At 48.5% G+C, this 25,424-nt stretch overlaps 1 protein-coding gene across 2 annotated transcripts in view; it reads left to right on the top strand.

Moving 5' to 3' along the window:
- The window catches only part of MINAR1 (membrane integral NOTCH2 associated receptor 1), a 216,338-nt gene extending 191,341 nt beyond the window's left edge, over nucleotides 1–24,997 (top strand). Inside the window, exons 2-4 of one of the 2 annotated variants that reach the window (XM_077472429.1) lie at nucleotides 3,405–5,568; nucleotides 19,519–19,773; nucleotides 24,391–24,997. In XM_077472429.1, the coding sequence (XP_077328555.1) occupies nucleotides 3,430–5,568; nucleotides 19,519–19,773; nucleotides 24,391–24,588 (2,592 nt within the window). In that variant the 5' untranslated portion in view covers nucleotides 3,405–3,429 and the 3' untranslated portion in view covers nucleotides 24,589–24,997. Of the gene's footprint in view, nucleotides 1–3,404; nucleotides 5,569–19,518; nucleotides 19,774–24,387 lie in introns of both variants that reach the window. The other variant, XM_077472428.1, reaches the window with a different exon arrangement.
- The last annotated feature ends 427 nt before the right edge of the window (nucleotides 24,998–25,424 follow it).

The raw sequence follows: 25,424 nt of genomic DNA, 5'->3' as shown, positions 1-25,424 counted from the left end.
AAGAAGATATTGCAGGGGCGTGGCTAATAACTATACAAGCTTTGGGTGTCGCCCCAAGTAGTCATCCTGAAATACTCTGGTGACATATATTGGATGCAGGTGGCGGTGTTGGGAGAGCCTGTCCTGGCTCTATATACATACACCGAGAAGGAAAAGATGGAACGCTGCACTCTGCAAAAACAACCCAGGCAAGAAACGATGAAACCGGATTCAGCCCGACTCCACTCCAGGACATGCTCTAACGCGTTTCGCCCCTCACACAGGGCTTAGTCAATTCCCAGTCTGGGAATGGTGAAATGGGGACAAGGGGAGATGGCTTTCAGCATTGTCACTGCTGATTCAAAAGTCTGTAGCTTGCCCATCATCACTTGCTATGAATTCAGTTATCCTTTAAGGTCTGCATTCACCCTTCCCAGACCGGAAATGAAGGGTGGTTTATAGGCTTCATAATGGCTGCTCAGAGATACGTGAAATGTTCTGCAACTCCTTGCCTAAGCTGATGATCTTTACACCGGCATTTACAAGCAGAGATTAAACAATGCCCATGTGTTTAGAATCTCTATTAATAGTATAATGGGAATGGAGCAAATGATAAGTCGTATTTTTGCCTCATAATCCTTTTCATGCAAAATCTCCCTGTGGAATTTCCCATTAACCGGCAAACAGAAAAAATGATGATTGCCCTAGTGTGCCGGTGTTAAGTTACTTTGGGGAAAAATATACACCGATCAGCCATAACATTATGACCACCCACCTAATATTGAGTAGGTCCTGCCTACTCAATATCAAAACAGCCCTGAGCCATCAAGGCACGGACTCCACTGGACCTCTAAAGGTATGCTGTGGTATCTGGGACCCACCAAATCAGTTGCAGATCCTTTAGTCCTGTAAGTTGGGGGATCCATGGATCAGACTTGTTTTCCAGAACATCCCACAGATGCTTGATTGGATTGAGATTTGGAGGCCAAGTCAACACTTCAAACTTGTTCTTGTGTTCATCAAATCAGTCTTAATTTTATCAGACCAGGCCACCTTCTTCTATTGCTCCCTAGTCCAGTTCTGATACCCATGTGCCCATTGAAGTAACTTTTGACACAGGTCAGCATGGGCACCCTGACCGGTCTGCGCCTACACAGCCCCATACACAACGAACTGAGATGCTCTGTGTGTTCTGACACCTTTCTATCAGAACCAGCATTCACTTTTTCAGCAATTTGAGCTACAGTAGCTCTCCTATTGGTTCGGACTACACAGGCCAGACTTCCCTCCCTGCCTCCATCAATGAGCCTCCCCCCACCTCCATCAATGAGCCTTCCCCTCACCTCCATCAATGTGTCTCCCCTCCCAACCTCCATCAATGTGCCTTCCCTCCTCCCAACCTCCATCACTGAGCCTACCATCCCCCCACCTCCATCAATGAGCCTTCCCTCCCCCCAACTCCACCAATGAGCCTTCCCTCCCCACCTCCATCAATGATCCTTCCCTCCCTGCCTCCATCAATGAGCCTCCCCTCCCCACCTCCATCATTGAGCCTTCCCCTTACCTCTATCAATGTGTCTCCCCCCCCACCTCCATCAATAAGCCTTCCCTCCCCACCTCCATCAATGAGCCTTCCCTCCCCACCTCCATCAATGAGCCTTCCCCCCAACCACCATCAATGAGCCTTCCCTCCCCACTTCCATCAATGAGGCTTCCCTCCCCACCTCCATCGATAAGCCTTCCCTCCCCACCTCCATCAATGAGCCTTCCCTCCCCACCTCCATCAATGAGCCTTCCCTCCCCACTTCCATCAATGAGGCTTCCCTCCCCACCTCCATCAATGAGCCTTCCCTCCCACCTCCATCAATGAGCCTTGCCTCCCTGCCTCCATCAATGAGCCTCCCCCCACCTCCATCAATGAGCCTTCCCCTCTACTCCATCAATGTGTCTCCCCTCCTAACCTCCATCAATGAGTTTTCCCTCCTCACCTCCATCAATGAGCCTTCCCTCCCCACCTCCATCAATGAGCCTTCCCTCCCCCCAGCTCCATCAATGAGCCTTCCCTCCCCCCAGCTCCATCAATGAGCCTTCCCTCCACCGCCATTAATGAGCCTTCCCTCCCCACTTCCATCAATGAGCCTTCCCTCCACCCACCTCCATCATTGAGCCATCCCTCCACCCACCTCCATCAATGAGCCTTCCCTCCCCCCACCTCCATCAATGAGCCTTTCCTCCCCACCTCCATCAATGAGCCTTACCCTTCCCACCTCCATCAATGAGCCTTCCCTCCCCACCTCCACCAATGAGCCTTCCCTCTCCACCTCCATCAATGAGCCTTCCCTCCCCACCTCCATCAATGAGCCTTCCCTCCCCACCTCCACCAATGAGCCTTCCCTCCACACCTCTACCAATAAGCCTTCCCTCCCCACCTCCATCAATGAGCCTTTCCTCCCCACCTCCATCAATGAGCCTTACCCTTCCCACCTCCATCAATGAGCCTTCCCTCCCCACCTCCACCAATGAGCCTTCCCTCTCCACCTCCATCAATGAGCCTTCCCTCCCCACCTCCATCAATGAGCCTTCCCTCCCCACCTCCACCAATGAGCCTTCCCTCTCCACCTCCATCAATGAGCCTTCCCTCCCCACCTCCATCAATGAGCCTTCCCTCCCCACCTCCACCAATGAGCCTTCCCTCCACACCTCTACCAATAAGCCTTCCCTTCCCACCTCCATCAATGAGCCTTCCCTCCCCACCTCCACCAATGAGCCTTCCCTCCACACCTCTACCAATAAGCCTTCCCTCCCCACATGCAATAGTGAGCCTTGACCTCCCATCACCTTGACGCTGGTTCACCAGTTTTCCTTCCTTGGACCACTGCAGACCAGGAACATCCCACAAGAGCTGCAGTTTAGGAGTTGCTCTGACCCAGTCGTCTAGAGCAGTAGTTATCAACCCTGTCCTCAAGTACTCCCAACAGGCCACATTTGCAGGTTTTCCTTTTTCTTGCACAGGTGCTTCAAATCAGAGTCAATGGCTTGCTATTGGGGGTACCCGAGGACAGGGTTGAGAACCACTGGTCTAGACATTACAATCTGGCCCTTGTCAAAGTCACTCAAACACTTACACTTGCCCATTTTTATTTCTTCTTTCAACACATCAACTTCAGGGATAACAATTTCACTTTCTGCCTATTATATCCCACCCACTTTCAGGTGCCATTGTCAAGAGATAATCAATGTTATTGACTTTACCTGTCAATGGTAAGACTATTATGGCTGATCGTGTAAATTTTAAATGCATTTTTAAAGTATCATAGTATAGATTTCCTATTGCAGATATTTCTTAAAAAGTAAATTGTCAGTGATATATAAATAGTAAATACCTGTAATAAATAAGTAAGCCATTTTTTTTTCTCTTATCCCAGGTAGGAGCTTGGATACTGTATCATCATGGGAGAAGCTCAGGATTCTTCTTTCCTTCTTGTAAAAATCTTGGAGGATTTGGACTCCAAACAAAACTCTGTTTCCTACCAAGACCTCTGTAAGTCTTTATGTTCCCGTTACGATCTACCTGAACTAGCGAAGTTGCGCAGCCTCCTATATTACACAGCGTGCCAGGACCCAAGCTTTCCAGCAAGTCTCTTCCGAGACAAGATGAGAAACGCTGCGGACAATCAACAGTCTAAAAAAATAATTGCGGCGGCCGATATAGTCACCATATTTAACCTGATCCAAATGAACGATGGGGCTGCCAAAGAAAAAATCCCGATTCAACAGCAGACTCAAGAGAAGGAGGCGATAGAGTCCGATAATGATGTTTTCGCGGGGACAGATATCGCACCTCACAAGGAAACACAGAAAAGGGATACCAGTCGGAGCTACTCTATCACCAGATCCTCCAGCTGCCACAAGGAAGAATGTGAGGGACGTCATACCTTCCTCCCTGAACCAAATTTTCTCCTTGGCGTTAAAGAAGAGGGCAATGGGCGAGCTGGATCGCTTGATAGATTACAGGCTTTGGACTCTTACGGCATGGTATCTCCCCAGTCTTGTGAAATGCAAAGCACCTATTTCCCTAGTCAGCCGTTATCTGAGCCGGAATCACTGCCGCCTACACCCAGTGAGGAACCTTTTAGACTTTCAAGCTCTACTGGCCAGAGAAGAAATGTTTTTAAAGATGATTTCCACAGCATGGTTAGAATGTCTCCCAACCTCACCATGAAAAAGAACGAAGGAAAGATAAGTCCCAAGACGGTTTTCTTCAATCACAGTTTTGAGATGCCTTACAGCTCTCACTATCTCAATACGGCTTATTCTTCTTCTGAAGACTTTCGCCGATCAAAGCACGAAAGCTTAGATGATCTTCAAGCATCCACGTACTTTGGCCCAACAGCTGGGCCTGGGCTGCAAGAGCAAAAAAGATTTGCAAGCAAACCAAAACCACTCATAGGAAAGCCAGTAAAAAGCTGGAGTCTAAACACTGAGGAGGTGCCAGATTTCGAACGCTCGTTTTTTAATCGAAAAGAAGAAAATCTGTGTTATCCCAGCACCGGCTTGGTGCAGACAACAAACTTTGTTTCGATGCCAGAGCGACATCATTCCTATTTACCAGATCTGGCATTGAAAAATAATGGGAAAAAATTTTGTGAGCCTCAAGATGTGGAAAAGCAGGAGGCCCTAAGGAGGTTCAGAGAGAAGACTACCAAACCGCCTTCCTGTCAGTACAGCACTGAGAAGACGGAGAGTGTTGGTACACAGACAGAGCAGGTGGATGCAAAAAAGGGAAAAGAATCAAATATCCCCTCTAACTGTAGTCGTTTTATGGAAGGTAGAGCTCGGAACCAATCTGAGGCAGACTCTGAAATTATAAGTGACGATATAAGTGACATATTCCGATTCTTGGATGATATGAGCCTTTGTGGGTCTTCTGGTATACCACAATCTTCCTGCTATAACAGTAGCGGTTCCCTTGCTCAGGTTTCACGAGCAGACAATGAAAGTTCTCCAGAACATGTAGCTAACAGATCTAACACCAAACCAACCAAGGGCCCACGGTCTGAGACGGTGGAGGAAGAAGAGCTAAAAAGCAGCGTCAGAAAACTAGTTAAAAGGATTGGGGAAATCGAGAAGAAGTTAGAGTCACTGTCGGGTGTACGGGATGAGGTGTCTCAGGTGCTGGCCAAGCTTAACAAGCTGGATGAGAGGATACAACCACCTGAAAAGGGGAAATTAGAGCCTGACGGTCAATCCCACAGTGACGCCCATTCAAGCACCAGGGCATCTCCAAGTCCATTTCAAGATCAAAACTCATCCCATAACGGGAATGTGGAGAACAAGCCAGACTGTTGCTGTCCTGATGGTAACAGTGGCGCCACGGAAAGTCTTCGAGTTAAAGCCATGAAGAAAAATATGTTCGCACAAAGGTCAGTCCGTTCGTTGACAGAGGATATTTCTACAATCGAGACCAAGCCAGGAAACCTGCAACATGAATGTCGATCTTGGGGATTTCCCAAACAGGCTAGCATATCCGAGGAAGAAAAGAAAGATAAAGGGGGGTCAAGCAGAGACTGGCACCGAAAATCCAAAGAGGTAACAAAATATATTCATTTTTTTAAATAACATATATAGTTGGAATATCCATTTTACTTTATTAAATGGCAACTGACTCCATTGCATTTAGCCATCTCCTGTCCTGAACCTGGCATTTGTGCCCTCTTAGTATTTGCTTTCACAACTTTTAGAACAAACTCAACACAGAATGTTAGCACTCATTGCATTCACTGCCCTTCTAATCCCAGATGCTACCATTACTAATATTCTTTGATAATTCAGGTTTTCTCCATGAAAAACTTTTTCTACGGCCTATCATATCTGATTTATAATTTATCATGCCATTTTGCTAAATCAATGTTTCTCAACCTTTTTCCAGTCAGCGTGAAAATAATTTTCATTCTCGAGGCACTCTGGTTAAGCCTTGGTTCACATTGTTGCGTGTTGGGGAACTCGTGCAAAATTGCATGCACTCCCAACATGCACACAAATGCGTGGCTCTTTATCAAATGCCCAAGGCTGTCATTAATTCTTAATAGCACAACCATGATTAGCAAATGCAGTGCGTTTTTCGGTGTGGTACGATGTTAAAATGAAAAAAAAAAAAACAGTTTGGGGACTAGGGCTGGTTTACACAAGAACGCAGTCGCAGTGTAGGAAAGGCGCGCTCCGTGTGCGTTTCCCACACTGCAGTTAATTGCACTGCCCTTGGAGATTTGTATGTAGGTGCGAATGCATTGTTAACTGCACCCCATACACATCGAAAATGCAGTGTGTTTGAAGGCACCAGAGTGCCTGGTACTGTAGTAACATGCCGTTTGGTGCAGAGCATTTTTCTTTTTAAAGGTAGTGCATGCACTACTTTTTCTGCGCTTCAGTGTGATTTGCAACCCATTCAAACGAATAGGCTGCAAAATCACACTGCACGTTCCCTCTCTGCTGACCTCAGCACCTTAATCCCAGTCTTCTCACCTTTGGACCCCAATCCCCCTGCTAATCTCTGCACCCTAGAACCCTTCTGCTCACCTCTGTACCACAACCCCCCTCTTTGCTCACTTTAGTATCCTTAACCCCCCTCTCTATTCACCTGCATACCCCAAAACCACATCTTTGCTCACTTCTGTACCCCAAACCCCTTCTCTGCTCACCTCCACACACCCTCTCTGCTCCCCTGTGTCCCCCTAACCCCCTCTCTGCTCACCTCCACTCCCCCCTCTGCTTACCTGTGTACTCCTAACCCCCTCTCTGCTCACATCCACACCCCCCTCTCACCTCAACTGTGTACCCCTAACCTCCTCTCTGCTCACCTCCACACCCCAAAACCACCTCTCTGCTCACCTCCATACTCCAAACCACTCTTTGCTCACCTCCACACCCCCTCTATGCTTGCCAGTGTACCCCAACTCCCCTCTTTGCTCACCTCCACACCTCAAGCGCCCCCCCGCTCACCTCCACAGCCCCCTCACTGCTCACCTCCACACCCAAAAACCCTGTTAGCATACGTATGTACTCCATTCTCTCTGCTAAACTCTGCAGGCCAACCCTCACCCTCCTTTTGAATCCTCTCTATGCCCTGTTTTCCTCTGGGCAGGAGCTGTGGGTGGTGCTGGCTGGGCAACATCCTGCAGGGGGAGGTGGAGAGCTCAGAATTCAGAAATCTGCCTCCCCCTGCCACTGCTTTGAACTGCCCTGTCCCGACTGAGCTCCTACTGTGCTGATGTTCAGCAGAGCAAGAGTTCAGGCAGATCTGACATTTTTAAACCAGGATGCCGTGGCACCCTTGAGGACCTCTGATGTCACCCCAGGGTGTCCCGCGCCACCCTAGTTGAAAGAGGCTGTGCTATATCTTTCTGTTGATGTAAGCTAGGGGTCTCCAAACTACGGCTCCCAGGGCCTAATCCACACTAATGCAAGATTTTATCTAGGGTCATTGGCCTCTCACAGATCTTCAGTTCAGGCTATGATCTCTCTGTCAGGAATCAGAAGCAGGGATGGCCAGACCTACATGGCTACACTCTGGAAACTGGGACCAGACTGTGTATGCTTTAAGTAAGATTGTCACGTACCTTACAGCGGAGTCAGACTGCTGAGGGTGGCCTCTCGCACGCTTCCGGTCTCCGCGCCCCTGGAGATGGGAACAGGGAGCGTGGGGACAACGAAAGGGTGCAGGTGCCTGCAGGTGGAAGTTGAAGACTTCGGAGACTCTGGGTCCTCACGGTAGAAGAGGTGTTGACTGATCACGGAGGTAGGCAGCGGAAGTCCAGCAGGTGTGCAGGAAGCACTACGTGTCTATAACAGGCAAGGTCGGCAACTGGCGGGCAATGCGGTACAATAACAGGAGGCAGGTGCGTGATCAAAGACGAGCAGGGGGTCTGGTAACGTGTTAGCAAATGAGGTACCGAATCAGGAGACAAGCCAAAGTCGAAAGTCCAAGCCGAGGTCAAAGGTAGTCCGGGAGATAGTACACGGGGTATCCAAGGAGAGGATATCAGGAACGGGTCACAGGAACAAGGATCTCAGGAGCAAGGTCACGGAACAAGGTTCACAGGGTCAAGGTCACAGGAACAACGATCAGGTCTTGCAGGAATAGCTGAAGACGATCCAGCACTGGTGTCAGGCCAGGATCCTGTTTATATAGAGGGAAGTGAGCCAGGATTGGTGGAAGTGGCCGTCCGTGCGTGAATACGTACATCCGTTCAATTTGCGCGGGTGTCTCCGTGTGTTCGGATTGGCGTACGTCCACGTGTTCGGATTAGCATACGTCCGTTCGTCCTGGAACTCGTACGCCTCTGACGGGGACACCGCGCATGGCGCCTGGAACGAAGGGGAACTGCAGCTATACGGGGACAGGCATACGTACGGTGAGTTCCCTGACAGTTCCCCCCCCTTAAGGGCAGCCTCCGGGTGCCCCTTTGGACCGACCTTTGAGAGCGGTGAAAAGCCCGTATAAGCCTCTGGGCATGAAGATTTGCTTCGGGTTCCCAGGAATTCTCTTCGGGGCCAAAGCCTTTCCACTTAATCAAGTATTGATTTTGTCCTTGTCGCTTCCTGTAGTCTAGAATGGCTTTGATCTCGAACTCCTCCTCTCCATCTATCAATATAGCTTCGGGAGAGCCCAACTCTCGACCTGGAAAAGAATTAGGTACATTAGGCTTAAGTAGAGAAGTGTGAAATACAGGATGGATCTTGAATGAGCCGGGAAGTTCGAGTTCATAGGCCACTGAATTAATTTTCTTCTTAATAGGAAAAGGTCCCAAATATCTGGGTCCCAATTTTTTAGAGGGACACGCCAGTTTCAGGTTTGCGGTTGAAAGCCATACACGATCACCGATTTTTAAATCCAATTCTCCCCTTCTCTTCCTGTTGAAAAAATTTTTATCGTCCTCCTGTGCCTTAGAGAGGGTTTCTTTAAGTACCTGATTGTTGATAACAAAGAAATTCAGCCTATCCTGAACGGCTGGTACAGGAGAATCTGGTAGGGATGTTGGCAGGAAGGAGGGATGAAAACCATAGTTAGAGTAAAATGGTGACTGGTTCGTGGCAGAGTGAGTAGAGTTATTGAAAGCAAATTCTGCCAAAGGTAATAACGAGGCCCAATCTTCCTGAGAAAAAGAAGTAAAACAACGTAAATATTGTTCCAACGTTTGATTGGTGCGTTCGGTCTGCCCGTTTGTTTGGGGATGGTAGGCTGAAGAGAAATTTAACTTGATACCCAGAGCTTCACACAATGATTTCCAAAATTTTGACGTAAATTGGACTCCACGATCAGAGACGATATCACCGGGAATTCCATGGAGTCTGACAATTTCTTTAATGAATACTCTGGCTGTCTCAGTTGCAGACGGAGTTCCTTTCATGGGGATGAAGTGTGCCATCTTGGAAAAGCGATCCACCACCACGAAAATAGAGGAGAACCCTTCAGAGGGAGGAAGCTCAACAATAAAGTCCATTGCGATCTTATCCCATGGTCTTTCAGGGATAGGTAATGGCCTCAACAATCCCCAGGCCTTGTTTTTGCTATTCTTATTCCGGAGACAGGTTGAACAAGAGCTAACATAGTTCCTACAGTCTTTTGCGAGGTTTGGCCACCAGAAATGCCTTTGAACTAAATTTATCGTCTTGTGACCCCCAAAGTGACCCGCCAGGGGATAGTCATGACAAGCCTGTAGGACGAAGATGCGAAGGTTTTGAGGAATGAATAGTTTACTTCCTCGCCAGAGAAGACCATCTTTTTCTTGGAGGTTGATACCTGGAAGGACTGCTGCACCTCGAGACGACTGCCAAACCTGTGATAGAAAACTGGTTTGTGTTAATAGAAAGTTCCCAGCTTGCAGAATAGTGTCTGGAGGGGATGAGACTTCAGTTTCAGAGAACATACGGGATAATGCGTCAGGTTTACTGTTCTTGGATCCTGGTCTGTAGGTTATGTGAAAATTAAAACGGGAGAAGAAAAGAGCCCATCTCGCCTGCCGGGGCCTGAGACGCTTGGCTGTTCTGAGATATTCCAAATTTTTATGATCTGTAAAGATCAATATTGGATGTGTTGCCCCCTCCAGAAGGTACCGCCATTCTTCTAAAGCCAGTTTGATTGCCAGAAGTTCCCGATCTCCCACATCGTAGTTCCTTTCTGACGTATTTAGTTTCTTGGAGAAGAACGCTACAGGATGCATTAATGATTTAAGCCCTTGGTGTTGGGACAGAACAGCGCCTACAGCGTTCTCTGAGGCGTCCACCTCCAGAGTGTAGGGTAGAGCAGGGTCAGGGTGTTTGAGAATTGGGGCCGATGTGAATAGTCCTTTTAGTTTATCGAACGCAGCTTGGGCCTCGATAGACCATTGAAAACGGTTTTGTTTGCTGGTGAGTTGCGTGATGGGAGCTATAACACTGGAAAAGTTTTTGATAAATTTCCTTTAAAAATTAGAGAATCCAATGAAGCGCTGAACCCCTTTTTTATCGGTTGGAGGTGGCCAGGATAAGATGGCTGACACCTTTTGAGGATCCATCTCTATTCCCTCAGTTGATATCACCAGACCAAGGAAGTGAATGGTCTGCCGTTCGAACTCGCACTTCTCGGCCTTGGCGTATAGCCCATTTTGCCTTAATCTCAGGAGAACTTGTTTTACATGGTCACGATGGGTTTCTAGGGAGCTTGAAAATACCAGAATGTCATCCAAATAAACAATTATGAATAAATCCAAAAAGTCCCTGAAAAATATCATTAACAAAATGTTGAAAAGTAGCTGGAGCGTTGCAGAGTCCGAATGGCATGACCAGATACTCAAAGTGGCCAAAACGTGTCCGAAAAGCCGTTTTCCATTCATCCCCCTTACGGATTCTGATTAGGTTATAGGCCCCTCGTAAATCCAGCTTTGTAAATATTTTGGCTGATCGAAGTCTCTGGAATAATTCTGGGATCAATGGAAGGGGATAGCGGTTCTTAATCGTCACTTTATTTAAATCCCGGTAATCCACACATGGGCGGAGCGAACGGTCTTTTTTTTCAACGAAGAATATTCCAGCACCAGCTGGAGAAGAGGAATGTCGGATAAATTCTTTCTTGAGGTTCTCCTCAATGTATTCTTTAAGGACCAGGAGTTCAGGTTCCGATAGAGGGAATATCCTCCCGAATGGAATTTCGGCTCCAGGCAATAACTCGATTGGGCAATCATAGACCCGATGAGGGGGAAGTGTGTCCGCCTTTCGTTTGTCAAATACGTCCAGGAATTTATGGTATGTAGGTGGGACCAACCTCTGGAGCTCGGATGTGGGGCCCGAACAGGCAATGACCTGGGCCAGGTAGTTTGAAATCTTGATACAATTTTGGAGGCAGTAAGTAGACCGAAACACTACCTCACCAGTTACCCAGTTTATTTGGGGATTATGGGCTTGTAACCATGGCATTCCCAGAATGATTGGGAAGAGTGGTGAAGAGATGACATCCAGGCGGATTAATTCTTGGTGACCGGATAGAATGTTGGCGGACAGTGGTTGAGTCTCATGGGTAATGGGGCCTGAACTGATGTTGGATCCATCTGCTAACCGTATGGAAAGTTGGCGTTGCTTGAGTGTTAATGGAATGTTGTGTTGCAGAACGAGGGTATGGTCAATGAAGCAGCTACAGGCACCCGAGTCAATTATAGCTTGAACCTGGAGTGTCTCTCCTGGAAGCTGTAAGGAAAGGGGAACAGCTATATGAATAGATCTTGTCAGAGGTAATGTATTAGATACAAGAGATGAGTCTTTGAACTTACGATTTTTATTTGGACATGTCTTCGCATAATGACCAGCTTCCCCACAATAAAGGCAGAGATTGTTCTGGCGTCGGCGTAGCTTCTCCTCAGGAAACAATGGTGAGCGAAGTAATCCTAATTGCATTGGCTCTGGAGCTTCGGAAATGGGAGCAGGTGTGGAAATGGGAGGATGATTCGGAACCTTGGGTAACATCCAAGTGGGGCGAAACTGGCCAGCTCTTTCGGATCTCCGTTCCCTGAGACGGCGATCGATTAGGATGGATGTTTGTATGAGGTCTTCTAGAGAACTAAGAACTCCGATACGGGCCAATTCATCCTTTAATGGTTCGGACAGTCCAATGCGGAATTGGTAACGTAGGGCGGCGTCGTTCCATTGAGTATCAGAACTCCACCGCCTAAAGTCCGTCACATAATCCTCTACAGGTCTGCGACCCTGTTGCAGAGCGTGGAGACTGGCCTCAGCAGTTGTGGCACGCTGAGGATCGTCATATAATTTAGCCATCTCGTTCAAAAAAGAGTCCATAGTGTCAAGTAGAGGGCTGGCCTGTTCCAAGAGGCGATGGGCCCAGGTCTGAGGTTCCCCCTGGAGCAAGGAGACGATGAACCCCACTTTTGTGCTTTCCAAGGAGAAGGTGCGAGGCTGTAGCAGGAAGTATAATTGGCATGCATTACGAAAAGCGCGGAATTTGCTGCGATCCCCGAAAAACCGCTCTGGAGTAGGAACACGAGGCTCAGGGGATGGCACCACTATTGCGGGCATAGATGCTGGAGTTGCCGGACTGGCGGACCGGGATGCTGTAGCCCCTTGGGAAGCAGCAGTGTTCGGAGTTAATGACTCCACCCCCTGTTCAAGTTGATGGTAACCATCTTGCAGGCCCTGAACTGCTTGGGTAAGGGCAGAGATTTGTTGGCACAAGGCTTCCAAGGGTGAGGCCCCCCTGTCTGACTCCATGTTTTTGGCTGGATCGTTCTGTCACGTACCTTACAGCGGAGTCAGACTGCTGAGGGTGGCCTCTCGCACGCTTCCGGTCTCCACGCCCCTGGAGATGGGAACAGGGAGCGTGGGGACAACGAAAGGGTGCAGGTGCCTGCAGGTGGAAGTTGAAGACTTCGGAGACGCTGGGTCCTCACGGTAGAAGAGGTGTTGACTGATCACGGAGGTAGGCAGCGGAAGTCCAGCAGGTGTGCAGGAAGCACTACGTGTCTATAACAGGCAAGGTCGGCAACTGGCGGGCAATGCGGTACAATAACAGGAGGCAGGTGCGTGGTCAAAGACGAGCAGGGGGTCTGGTAACGTGTTAGCAAATGAGGTACCGAATCAGGAGACAAGCCAAAGTCGAAAGTCCAAGCCGAGGTCAAAGGTAGTCCGGGAGATAGTACACGGGGTATCCAAGGAGAGGATATCAGGAACGGGTCACAGGAACAAGGATCTCAGGAGCAAGGTCACGGAACAAGGTTCACGGGGTCAAGGTCACAGGAACAACGATCAGGTCTTGCAGGAATAGCTGAAGACGATCCAGCACTGGTGTCAGGCCAGGATCCTGTTTATATAGAGGGAAGTGAGCCAGGATTGGTGGAAGTGGCCGTCCGTGCGTGAATACGTACATCCGTTCAATTTGCGCGGGTGTCTCCGTGTGTTCGGATTGGCGTACGTCCACGTGTTCGGATTAGCATACGTCCGTTCGTCCTGGAACTCGTACGCCTCTGACGGGGACACCGCGCATGGCGCCTGGAACGAAGGGGAACTGCAGCTATACGGGGACGGGCATACGTACGGTGAGTTCCCTGACAAAGATTTATTTACAGTGGAACAAAATCCATCCAAACACCAGCACACAGCAAACATGAAAATATAAGAACAAAAAAAACCCAGTAACAAAGTACCTGACTATTACCTAACAAACAGAAGCCTAACAAACAACTGACTATATACAATATATACACAAAATGGGGAACACCGGAAAGCAGGGGAAAACTGTAGGTGCAAGTAGCAGATGGGAACGTGGAAACAAAACTGTAATCAGGAACAAGGGGGAGCAGGTACAAAGCAGGAGGATACAGGGCAGAGTGAACAGGGCAGAAGTAGGAACAGGATAATGGCCAGTAGTATCTGGCAACAAGCGTAACACTGGAGCAAGAGGCACTTAGTAGGGAAGGACATAAATACCCTCCCCAGCAGCCAGCATCAGGTGGAAACTGATTATTGGGGTCTGCTGGGAGACACCCGCTGGTGAGCACTGGAATTACCCTCTGCCCAGGGAATCTCAGTGCCAACAGGTAATCCAGGTCCTGACACTGCATTTCTCGCCATCTTCCACAAATGCTTCCCCCTCCCTTCCTTGGTCACCAGCTCAGATTTCCCTAGCTGCACATTGTTGTGCCATTGTTGGCACTAGCTTCAGCATTGACAGGAGAATGGCACTTCCTCCATCCAGACCTGCTCTGCCTCCATCTGCTAAAGCCAAGCTCCTAGGCTTTCCAAGCTCCCAGCTACACTGTACATCTGTGAGTTTAGGGTGGACTACGATGGGGACTCTCACATAAGGGCGGACTCAGATGTAAGGCCGCGTACACACGCGGGGACTGTTTGCCGAAACTGTCCGCCGAAACAAGGTTTCAGCGAACAGTCCGCTCGTGTGTGGGCGTTCAGCGGACAGTTTCAGCGGACAGTTGGACGGACAAGGTTTTTCGGAAATTCCGAAAAACTGTCCGCTGAAACTTTGTTTGAGCGAACAGTCCGCCCGTGTGTAGGCTTGTTCGCTCAACTTTGAAATGGGCGTACTTTTCCCGCACGGAGAAGTCCGCCCATTTCGAGCGCGTGTACAGGTAGGCGGGGCCCGCGAAGGAGACGTCGCGGGCACCGCCGCCTGGTATGGACTTAAAGGGACACCCAACGCCGAAAAAAATCGGCGTGGGGGTTCCCCCAAAGTCCACAACAGACCCTTGTACGAGCACGCTACCCGGCCGGCCAGGAAAGGGGGGCGAGCGAGCGCGCCCCCCCCCCTGAGCCGTACCAGGCCGCGTGCCCTCAACATGGGGGGTGCCTTGGGGAAGGGGGGGCCGCGCGGCCCCCCCACCCCAAAGCACCTTGTCCCCATGTTGATGAGGACAAGGGCCTCTTCCCGACAACCCTGGCCGTTGGTTGTCGGGGTCTGCGGGCGGGGGGCTTATCGGAATCCGGGAGCCCCCTTTAAGAAGGGGGCCCCCGGATACCGGCCCCCCACCCTATGTGAATGAGTATGGGGTACAATGTACCCCTACCCATTCACCTGTGAAATAAAGTACAAAAAAAACACAACACAGGGGAAAAAATATTTTATTGCACAGCTCCGGGGGTCTTCCGTCTTCGGGGGTCTTCTCGCCGGACTCCTCCGCTATGTGTGTAGCTCTTTTGCTAGCGGAGGAGTCCGGCTTTCTTCCTCCCCGCCGCCGGCCTCTTCTCCCGACTTCGGGGGTCTTGTCCCCCTCTTCGGTTCTTCTGCCGGGCCACCGCGCCTTCTTATAGCTCTTTTAGAGGCGGTGGCCCGGTCTTCTGTCGCCGCCGTCGTCGCCGCCGCCGCCGCCGCCCGTTCTTCTTCTTCTTCTTCTTCTTCTTCTTCTTCTTCTTCTTCTTCCAGGAGATGTTGACACGTCGCTCCCTCCGGCCGGAATGCCAGAGCCGTGCTGTGCGATCACTTTTATAGTGCCAATGGGGCGGTGTCACATGGTATATGTCACATGGGTTGGTCACATGGGTTGATGTCACATGGGGACTATGACATCGTAAGGGGGCGGGGTCACCATGTGACATTAACCCATGTGACCAACCCATGTGACATATACCATGTGACACCGCCCCATTGGCACTATAAAAGTGATCGCACAGCACGGCTCTGGCATTCCGGCCGGAGGGAGCGACGTGTCAACATCTCCTGGAAGAAGAAGAAGAAGAAGAAGAAGAAGAAGAAGAAGAAGAAGAAGAAGAAGAAGAAGAAGAAGAACGGGCGGCGGCGGCGGCGGCGACGACGGCGGCGACAGAAGACCGGGCCACCGCCTCTAAAAGAGCTATAAGAAGGCGCGGTGGCCCGGCAGAAGAACCGAAGAGGGGGACAAGACCCCCGAAGTCGGGAGAAGAGGCCGGCGGCGGGGAGGAAGAAAGCCGGACTCCTCCGCTAGCAAAAGAGCTACACACATAGCGGAGGAGTCCGGCGAGAAGACCCCCGAAGACGGAAGACCCCCGGAGCTGTGCAATAAAATATTTTTTCCCCTGTGTTGTGTTTTTTTTGTACTTTATTTCACAGGTGAATGGGTAGGGGTACATTGTACCCCATACTCATTCACATAGGGTGGGGGGCCGGTATCCGGGGGCCCCCTTCTTAAAGGGGGCTCCCGGATTCCGATAAGCCCCCCGTCCGCAGACCCCGACAACCAACGGCCAGGGTTGTCGGGAAGAGGCCCTTGTCCTCATCAACATGGGGACAAGGTGCTTTGGGGTGGGGGGGCCGCGCGGCCCCCCCTTCCCCAAGGCACCCCCCATGTTGAGGGCACGCGGCCTGGTACGGCTCAGGGGGGGGGGCGCGCTCGCTCGCCCCCCTTTCCTGGCCGGCCGGGTAGCGTGCTCGTACAAGGGTCTGTTGTGGACTTTGGGGGAACCCCCACGCCGATTTTTTTCGGCGTTGGGTGTCCCTTTAAGTCCATACCAGGCGGCGGTGCCCGCGACGTCTCCTTCGCGGGCCCCGCCTACCTGTACACGCGCTCGAAATGGGCGGACTTGCCTCCGCCTTATGTGGGCGAGTCCGTTCATTTCGAAAGTTGAGCGAACAGTTTGCCAAACAGTCCGCTCAAACTGTCCGCTCAAAAAGCGTCGTGTGTGGGCAAGTCCGCTCAAGCTGATTTTGAGCGGACTGTCCGCTGAAACTGTTTCAGCGGACAGTTTCGGCGAACAGTCCCCGCGTGTGTACGCGGCCTAAGGGGAACTCTGATATAAGGAGGAAATATGATGGGGACTCTGATGTAAGGGGGAAATATGATAGTGACTGATGTAAGGGTGAATATGTGTCAGGAATCAGCAGCAAGGATGGCTAAACCTGTGTAGCTACACTTAGCCCCTGTACACACGGTCGGAGATTTCGACAACGGATCTTGTCCGAAACTGTTGCATACACACGGTCGGACTAAGTTGTCGAAAAATCTGATCTTTCAGAACGTGATGATGTAATTTCGTTACGATGGGACTACATTCAGGCTAGTAGCCAATAGCTTTGATGTAGGAATTTGATCTGAGCATGCGTGGCACTTGGTCCGATCAAAATTCTCTACACATGATCGGAGTATGTCCGACCGGTCCAGTTGGTCGGGAAATATTTCCAACATGTTGGAAAATTGGTTCCGACGGAATCAGTCCGATGCATACCACACACAGTCGGATTATCCGACGACACGGTCCGATAGGACACATTCCGACGGATTCTCCGACCGTGTGTACAAGGGCTTAGGTGACTGAGACCAGACTTAAAGCGGGAGTCCGCTGTTTTTTTTTTTTTTAAAAGCCAGCAGCTACAAATACTGCAGCTGCTGACTTTTAAAATAAGGACACTTACCCGCCCAGCGCGCCCGCGATGTCGGCACCCGAAGCCGATCTCTCGATCGTCTCTCGGGTGCTGCCGCCGCCATCTTGGCTATGGGAATCAGGAAGTGGAGCCTTGCGGCTTCATTTCCCGGTTCCCTACTGCGCAATTCGCGAGTCGCGCTGCGCAATAAGGATGGTCCCCGCTGTCTCTGGGATCCGTGTGTTTCCCAGCAGACAGCGGGGGACCTTCGGAAAGGGGCGTAGATTCTGCGGAAAGGGGCGTACCTTCTGCAGATATCTATGCCGGAAGTGGGTGTAGATACCTGTACTGTACAGGTACCTGCACCCCCCTCCCCCCTGAAAGGTGCCAATTGTGCCGCCGGAGGGGGGGAGGGTTCCAATGAGCGGAAGCTCCACTTTAGGGTGGACCTCCGCTTTAAGTGAGATTTATTTACAGTGAAACAAAATCCATCCAAACACCAGCAACCGAAAACACAGCAAACATACAGATATAAGTGAACCATAACCCAATAACAAAAAGATGTAAAAAGCAACCAAGTAAGAGAAAGCCTACCTAACAAACTGATTATATGCAATATATACACAAAATGGGGAACACAGAGCAACCAGGTAAACTGGGAAGGGGGAACCATGAATGAGATCAAGAGGAGCAGATAAGAAGCAGTAGGGCACAGTATGCAGGGCAGGAACAGAATAAATGGCACAGAGTCTCTGGCAGCAGAGCTAAACACTGGAGCGAGAGTTGATAAAGTGGGAAAACTTAAATACCCTCCCAGCAGCCAGCATCAGGTTGAAAATGTTTACTGGGATCAGGTGGCTGCTGGTTGATACCTACTGGTGGACATTGGAAATACAACCCTCTGCTTTTTGAAGCATAGTGCCACCAGCAGGTGATCCAGGTCCTGATAATATGATGGTGTCTCTGATGTACTTGATGGGGACCCATATGTAACAGGAGGCTCTGATGTAAGAGGAGACTCTGATGTAAGGGGGAACTTTGATGGTGACTCTGATGTAAGGGGGAACATTGATGGGCTCAAGTTTATTTGGAATTTCTTTGCTTTGTTTTACTGAAGTTCTTTCTCAGTTTTCTTTGAATCATATAATGCTGATTACAAAAAAATCTACAAGTAAAATGTATCCATTTAGAAAACTGATCTTTTTTTTTTCGGTCCATGCATATTTGTAAGAATATACAATGTGGTCCTTGTACTGAAAAGTTTGGAGACCCCTAGAGTGAGTGACAGGCACTGAATGGTTGCCCTTTTTCCTTAAAGCGGGACTGCACTGCGGAAAAAAATATTAAAAGCCAGCAGCTACAAATACTGCAGCTGCTGACTTTTAATAAATGGACACTCACCTGTCCCGGGGTCCAGCAATGCCGGCAGCCGAGGCCGATCGATCGCTCGGCTGCTGCAGCCACCATTCTAGGTGAGGGAATCAGGAAGTGAAGCGAAGCGGCTTCACTTCCCGGTTCCCTACTGCGCATGCGCGAGTCGCGCAGCGCAATAGGAATTGTCCGCGCTGTCTCTGGGACCCGTGTGTGTCCCAGCAGACAGCGCGCCGGGACAGGAAGAGGCATAGACTCCCGTGGGAGTCTATGCCCGGAAGTGGGTGTAAATATCTGTCTTTGACAGGTATCTCCACCCCCCTGAAAGGTGCCAATTGTGACACCGGAGGGGGGGAGGGTTCCGATCAGCGGAAGTTCCACTTTAGGGTGGTACCCCGCTTTAATGGCGGTAAGCTTTGACAGCAGATACCCAGCAGTTCTGCTCACACCTTACAGCTCTAGTAACTGCAGTTGAAAGGCAACAATGGAATCCAGATTTCCTTCTGTCCAGCAAGACAGGAAGTTTACTTGTATCAAAGTCTTCAATAAAGAACATTAAAAAATAATTTGCTGAAGTCTTCCAGAAAAACCTTCCAATCTCCTGGGGTTCATAACAATAATCTGATGCTCAGCGTGATCAATTCCTATCCCCATAATTGGAGACCTTTGGAAAGGCCGTTTTTACGTTCCCCCATAATTGTATTTAGATGTATGAGTTTAGCTAGACATACATGTACAGAAACACAGAAGCATGACAAATGTGACACTGACCGCCTTTACTTTGCGCAATTTACAAATCACTGTTTTGTTTATTTTTGTGTTGTTCTCCCACTGATCAGGTCGAACGCCAACATGAAATACCTCATTTGCACAGAATTCCCAAGTCATCCAGGGATTCGTATATGGTGGAGCAGGTGTTCAGTCCTCACCCATATCCAGCATCTCTCAAATCTCACATGAAGAGCAATCCGATTTACACTGACATGCGCCTGACGGAGATGGCGGAGATAAAACGGACCCAACCCTCATGGACCATAGAGGAATACACACACAACTCAGGGGAGAAAGGCCGGCTGACTGCACTAGATCTTCAGGTAGGTGGTCATATACTTCATCTCTAAACATGAATGATCCACCCTCCCCTGGATCAGGATTACACAACTCCTGTAAACCACCATGCTGCCCATACCTAGCTTAGTGGCTGATGAATACAACAAACTCCCTAAGTTCGACCTGGCACTACAGGGTGCCTAAAAATGTCCCTATATCTCCCTCTTTTGGCCCAGAAGCCAGATTATTAAGTATCCACAGAAAATGTGGCAATTTTGGCTACGTTTTAACAATTTTTTCATGCTTTTGAGTAGTTGCATTCAAAATTAGTGGACTACCAAATGCAGTGCGCTGCATTGCATCTCAATGCATGAAAATCTGCGTGTTTGTTACATACCTGATTGGAGGCCAAAGTGACAAGATGTCTTTCATTGAGGCTAAGCTCTGAGCACCGCAGGAGGTGAGGACAGGGAATACAGGGTTCAAAGAAGCACAGGTTGCCTGCTGGAGACTGCTCATGGTGACATCTGGCTGGAGGGTTGCTAGACAGGGCGTCCAGGTAGTCAGCTATAGTACTGGAACCCTAGATGGTAAGGCAGGCCCAGAACAGCAGTAAGAGGTAGACGGCACCTGTGGCAGGTAGCAGGTCAGTATGGCAGAGCAGAACCGAAGAGGAGTAGTCAGGACCAGAGTCAAGGTCATGCACAGAGGTTCAAGAAGATGAGGTGGCAAGAGCATAGTCATGACAGAGCTGAGGTCATGCACAGGAGCCGGATGTGAGGACAAGAAAATGGTCAGAAGGGCAGGCCAGGGTCATGCGCTGGTGGTTGGAGGAGGCAGATTCTGTAAGAGTATGCAGAGGTCAGAGCTAGAAAGCATGGGTCCAGAGGCAAGTCGGTATGGTAACAGGAAGTCCAAGAAGCACAGGAAACACAGAAACAGGAGCACTGGGGAGCCAAAGATCAACCAACAATCTCTGAAGGCTGCTGTCCTCCTTATAAAGGGCGTTTGGAGCCAGGATGTGTGCCAGGGCACATCCCTGTGTCGGCCCACACCAGCACATCCCTAATGCATCTTTGTATATTTCCTATGCATCTGTGCACATTCCTGAACAGACAAACGTTACCATGTAGGGTACTGGCAATGGTGCCAGGTCTTTACTTCGGGGCAATCGCACCTTTTGGTCTGAGTAGCATCCTGACAGTATTGCAGCACAGGGTGGTATGATTGGGACCTTAAACTGTGCTTTGCCCATGCAGGGCACAGAGCAGAAATAAAGTAATACCTACCTAGCTGTGGTAAACAAGAAAATGCCCCCTACATCCCACCCATGATATGTATGTTTATATGTTTTTTTTGTTTTGTTTTTACTGCTGTGTTATTTCTGTTGTTTTTTCCACTATCTTTATACAATCTTTGTTTCATGAATAATGGGTTTCTAAGGAGGCAGCAGAGCAGCTTGCTTTGCAGCCTACTTTGTCTTAAAGAAACCTCAGAATCAACCATCTGGAGGAGTAGTCGTTGCTGTAATGACCTTTACAGTAAACAACCAGCATCTTTTAGCACAAATGAAATGTATTCATTAAGACTAAAGTAAATGGCAGGCCAGGTCGCCCCCTGTTGGCTGGATAGAAGACTGCATAATATCAATAGTCGATATTTCATATTCACATGACATTTTTTTTACCCTGATCATAATAAATATGCAAATACAGTGGGGCAAAAAAGTATTTAGTCAACCACCAATTGTGCAAGTTCTCCTCATAAAAAGATGAGAGAGGCCTGTAATTGTCATCATAGGTATCACCTCAACTATGAGCGACAAAATGTGGAAACAAATCCAGACAATCACATTGTCTGATTTTCGAAAGAATTTATTTGCAAATTATGGTAATAAATAAGTATTTTGTCAATATCAAAAGTTCATCTCAATACTTTGTTATATATCCTTTGTTGGCAATGACAGAGGTCAAACGTTTTCTGTAAGTCTTCACAAGGTTGTCACACACTGTTGCCGGTATGTTGGCCTCCATGTCCTCCATGCAGATCTCCTCTAGAGCGGTGATGTTTTGGGGCTGTTGATGGGCAACACGGACTTTCAACTCCCTCCAAAGGTTTTCTACTGAGTGGAGATCTGGAGACTGGCTGGGCCACTCCAGGACCTTGAAATGTTTCTTACGAAGCCACTCCTTCGTTGCCCGGGTGGTGTGTTTGGGATCATTGTCATGCTGAAAGAACAAGCCACGTTTCATCCTCCATGTCCTTGCTGATGGGAGGAGGTTTGCACTCAAAATCTCACAATACATGGTCCCATTCATTCTTTCATGTACACGGATCAGTCGTCCTGTTCCCTTTGCAGAGAAACAGCCCCAAAGCATGATGTTGCCACCCCCATGCTTCACAGTAGGTATGTTGTTCTTTGGTTGCAACTCAGCATTCTCTCCTCCAAACACAACGAGTTGTGTTTCTACCAAACAGTTCTACTTTGGTTGACCATATGACATACTCCCAATCCTCTTCTGGATCATCCAAATGTTCTCTAGCAAACCTCAGAGGGGCCCGGGCATGTCTGGCACTGCAGGATCTGAGTCCCTGGCGGCGTAGTGTGTTACTGATGGTAGCCTTTGTTACGTTGGTCCCAGCTCTCTGCAGGTCATTCACTAGGTCCCCCTCCGTGTGGTTCTGGGATTTTTTCTCACTGTTCTTGTGATCATTTTGACCCCCACGGGGTGAGATCTTGCGTGGAGCCCCAGGTCCAGGGAGATTATCAGTGGTCTTGTATGTCTTCCATTTTCTAATTATTGCTCCCGTCGTTGATTTCTTCACACCAAGCTGCTTGCCTATTGCAGCGTACACACGATCGTACTATCCGGTGGACAATTGGCCCGTGTATGTGCTTCGGCTGACTTATTCTTCCCAAAAGTACGGCGGACTTAGAAAGAAGTCTTGACTGAAAATTCCATTTTCTATCTATCTTCATTTTATTGCTCCCACGATTAATTTCTTCACACCAAGCTGCTTGCCTATTGCAGATTCAGTCTTCCCAGCCTGGTGCAGGACGACAACTTTGTTTCTGGTGTCCTTCGACAGCTCTTTGGTCTTCACCATAGTGGAGTTTGGAGTGTGACTTTTTGAGGTTGTGGACGGGTGTCTTTTATACTGATAACAAGTTCAAACAGGTGCCATTAATACAGGTAATGAGTGGAGGACAGAGGAGCCTCTTAACCACTTCCCGACCAGCGCACGACGATGTACGTCGACAGAATGGCACGGGTAGGCATATTGGCGTACAGGTACGTCCAATATTCAATGCCGCCCTGCCATCGGGAGCGCGCCGGCGGTCGGGACCCCCGTGAGTCCGGTCGCGGGACCCGCGGACTCGATCGCCGCGGGCATCCCCGCGATCGTCTCACGGAGGGGCCGAATGGAGGAAATGCCGTGTAAACAGCATTTCTCCATTCTGCCTAGCAACTAGTGACGCTGATCTCTGCTCCATGTGATTGGAGCAGAGATCAGTGTTCACTAAATGAAAGCCCAACCCCCCCACAGTTAGTAACACGCCCCTAGGAACACTTAACCCCTACACTGCCACTCCCTGGTTAACCCCTTCACTGCCAGTGTCATTTACACAGGAATCACTGCATTTATATAGCATTTATATAGCAGTGATTACCGTATAAATGACAATGGTCCCAAAAATGTGTCAAAAATGTCCGATGGGTCCCCCACAATGTCGCAGTCACAATAAAAATCGCTGATCGCCGCCATTACTAGTAAAAAAAAAAAATAATAAAAAATTATTAATAAAAATGCTATAAAACTATCCCTATTTTGTAAACGCTATAACTTTTGCGCGAACCAATCAATAATCGCTTATTGCGATTTTTTTTTTTACCAAAAATATGTAGAAGAATACGTATCGGCCTAAACTGAGGGAAAAAAATGTTTTTTTATATATTTTTGGGGGATATTTATTATAACAAAAAGTAAAAAATAATGCGTTTTTTTCAAAATTGTCGCTCTCTATTTTTGTTTATAGCGCAAAAAATAAAAACCGCAGGAGGTGATCAAATACCACCAAAAGAAAGCTCTATTTGTGGGAAAAAAAGGACGTCAATTTTGTTTAGGTGCCACGTCGCTCGACCGCGCAATTGTCAGTTAAAGCGACGCAGTGCCAAATCGCAAAAAGTGGTCTGGTCTTTGGCCAGCAAATTGGTCCGGTCTGAAAGTGGTTAAAGAAGAAGATACAGGTCTGTGAGAACCAGAAATCTTACATGTTTGTAGAAGACCAAATGCTTATTTTCCACCATCATTTGCAAGTAAATTCTTTCAAAGATCAGACAAATGTGATTGTCTGGATTTGTTTCCACATTTTGTCTCTCGTAGTTGAGGTGATATCTATGATGACAATTACCGGCCTCTCTCATCTTTTTAAGTGGGAGAACTTGCACAATTGGTGGCCGACTAAATACTTTTTTTGCCCCACTGTATGTACACACCCTATACATCATCTTTAGCAACCCACATTGAATAAAAACTATCATATGAGATTCATCTAATAATATCTATGGGGATAATAACAGAAATCATGTTGTGTATTTGATTGTAATCAACCGAAAGCAATTTGGTAGCATTGTCATGATCAATCTTGTATTTAGCAGGCTCAAGAATCCCTGAATCCAAACAATTTGGAGTTTTGGATGGAGGACATCTACACTCCAGGTTACGATTCTCTGCTAAAGAGGAAAGAAGCCGAGTTCCGACGAGCCAAGGTCTGTAAAATAGCGGCACTCATTACGGCAGCGGCCTGCACAGTCATTCTGGTCATCGTTGTCCCCATTTGCACCATGAAGTCCTAATTTTTTAGCAATGACCAGAAGATCCTTTACGTGCATTCCCCAGACAATCCTGTTCTTGGTGACTAGGAGCAGATCTGAGAGAGACGCTAACTTTTTAGATGCATACATCTTCCTACAATATGAATAGTGGGTGCAGCAAAGGCTGACGTTACCATAAAAGCACCACACAAACACAACGCACATATTACCAATACAATGCTAACGTTTTCTGTGAACTCAGATAAAAGAAGTATGGATTCCAGTATGGTGTGTCCCTTTTCTGTATGTAACTGGATTAGAAAAATCCTCCTCCCTTTAGAGACCCTCTCTTGGACAGTCATCACACAATAAAGGCTGACGCGCATGCATGGTCCCCAAAGACTTGGTTCACCATGTACTCGAGCAAAGGAAGAAAAAAAAGAGAAAGAAAGCAGGACGAGTAGAGGACAAAAATGAACAGCCAAAGAGATGACACAGCATCCTTGCAACAGCAATACAAAACCATTTCATCTTTTGTGCCTTTCTTCGAAAACATTGTCAGCGCTTCTTGAGTTTCTGCATTCCATGTTTTTTTAATGAATGTCGGTAGAAGGCGCTTCCTGGAAAGTATGAAGACACTTGTTTAGAGTATTGGTAGGTCCAGTGAACTCTTTTACGTATTCTGTTGAATCCCACATTCTGTAGAAGATATAGGGTGGATGTTCGCTCATCCCTAGTTCGCACCTTGCTTATGTCTGATAAAAACAAAAAAAAGGATTTCAGGAAACAGTTGCATGATGACAATGAAAGAATGGGACTCCTAAACTGCAACGCACAGAAATGATTCAATAACACACACTGGGCTCATGTTGATCTGA

The sequence above is a fragment of the Lithobates pipiens genome, unplaced genomic scaffold, assembly GCF_037356315.1.
Source record: "Lithobates pipiens isolate NorthernLeopardFrog02 unplaced genomic scaffold, aLitPip1_a1.2 Scaffold_8, whole genome shotgun sequence".
In the NCBI taxonomy this organism is placed as follows: Eukaryota; Metazoa; Chordata; class Amphibia; order Anura; family Ranidae; genus Lithobates; species Lithobates pipiens.
The sequence above is the reverse complement of the archived record's forward strand: the minus strand, read 5'-3'. Positions and strand labels throughout refer to the sequence as shown.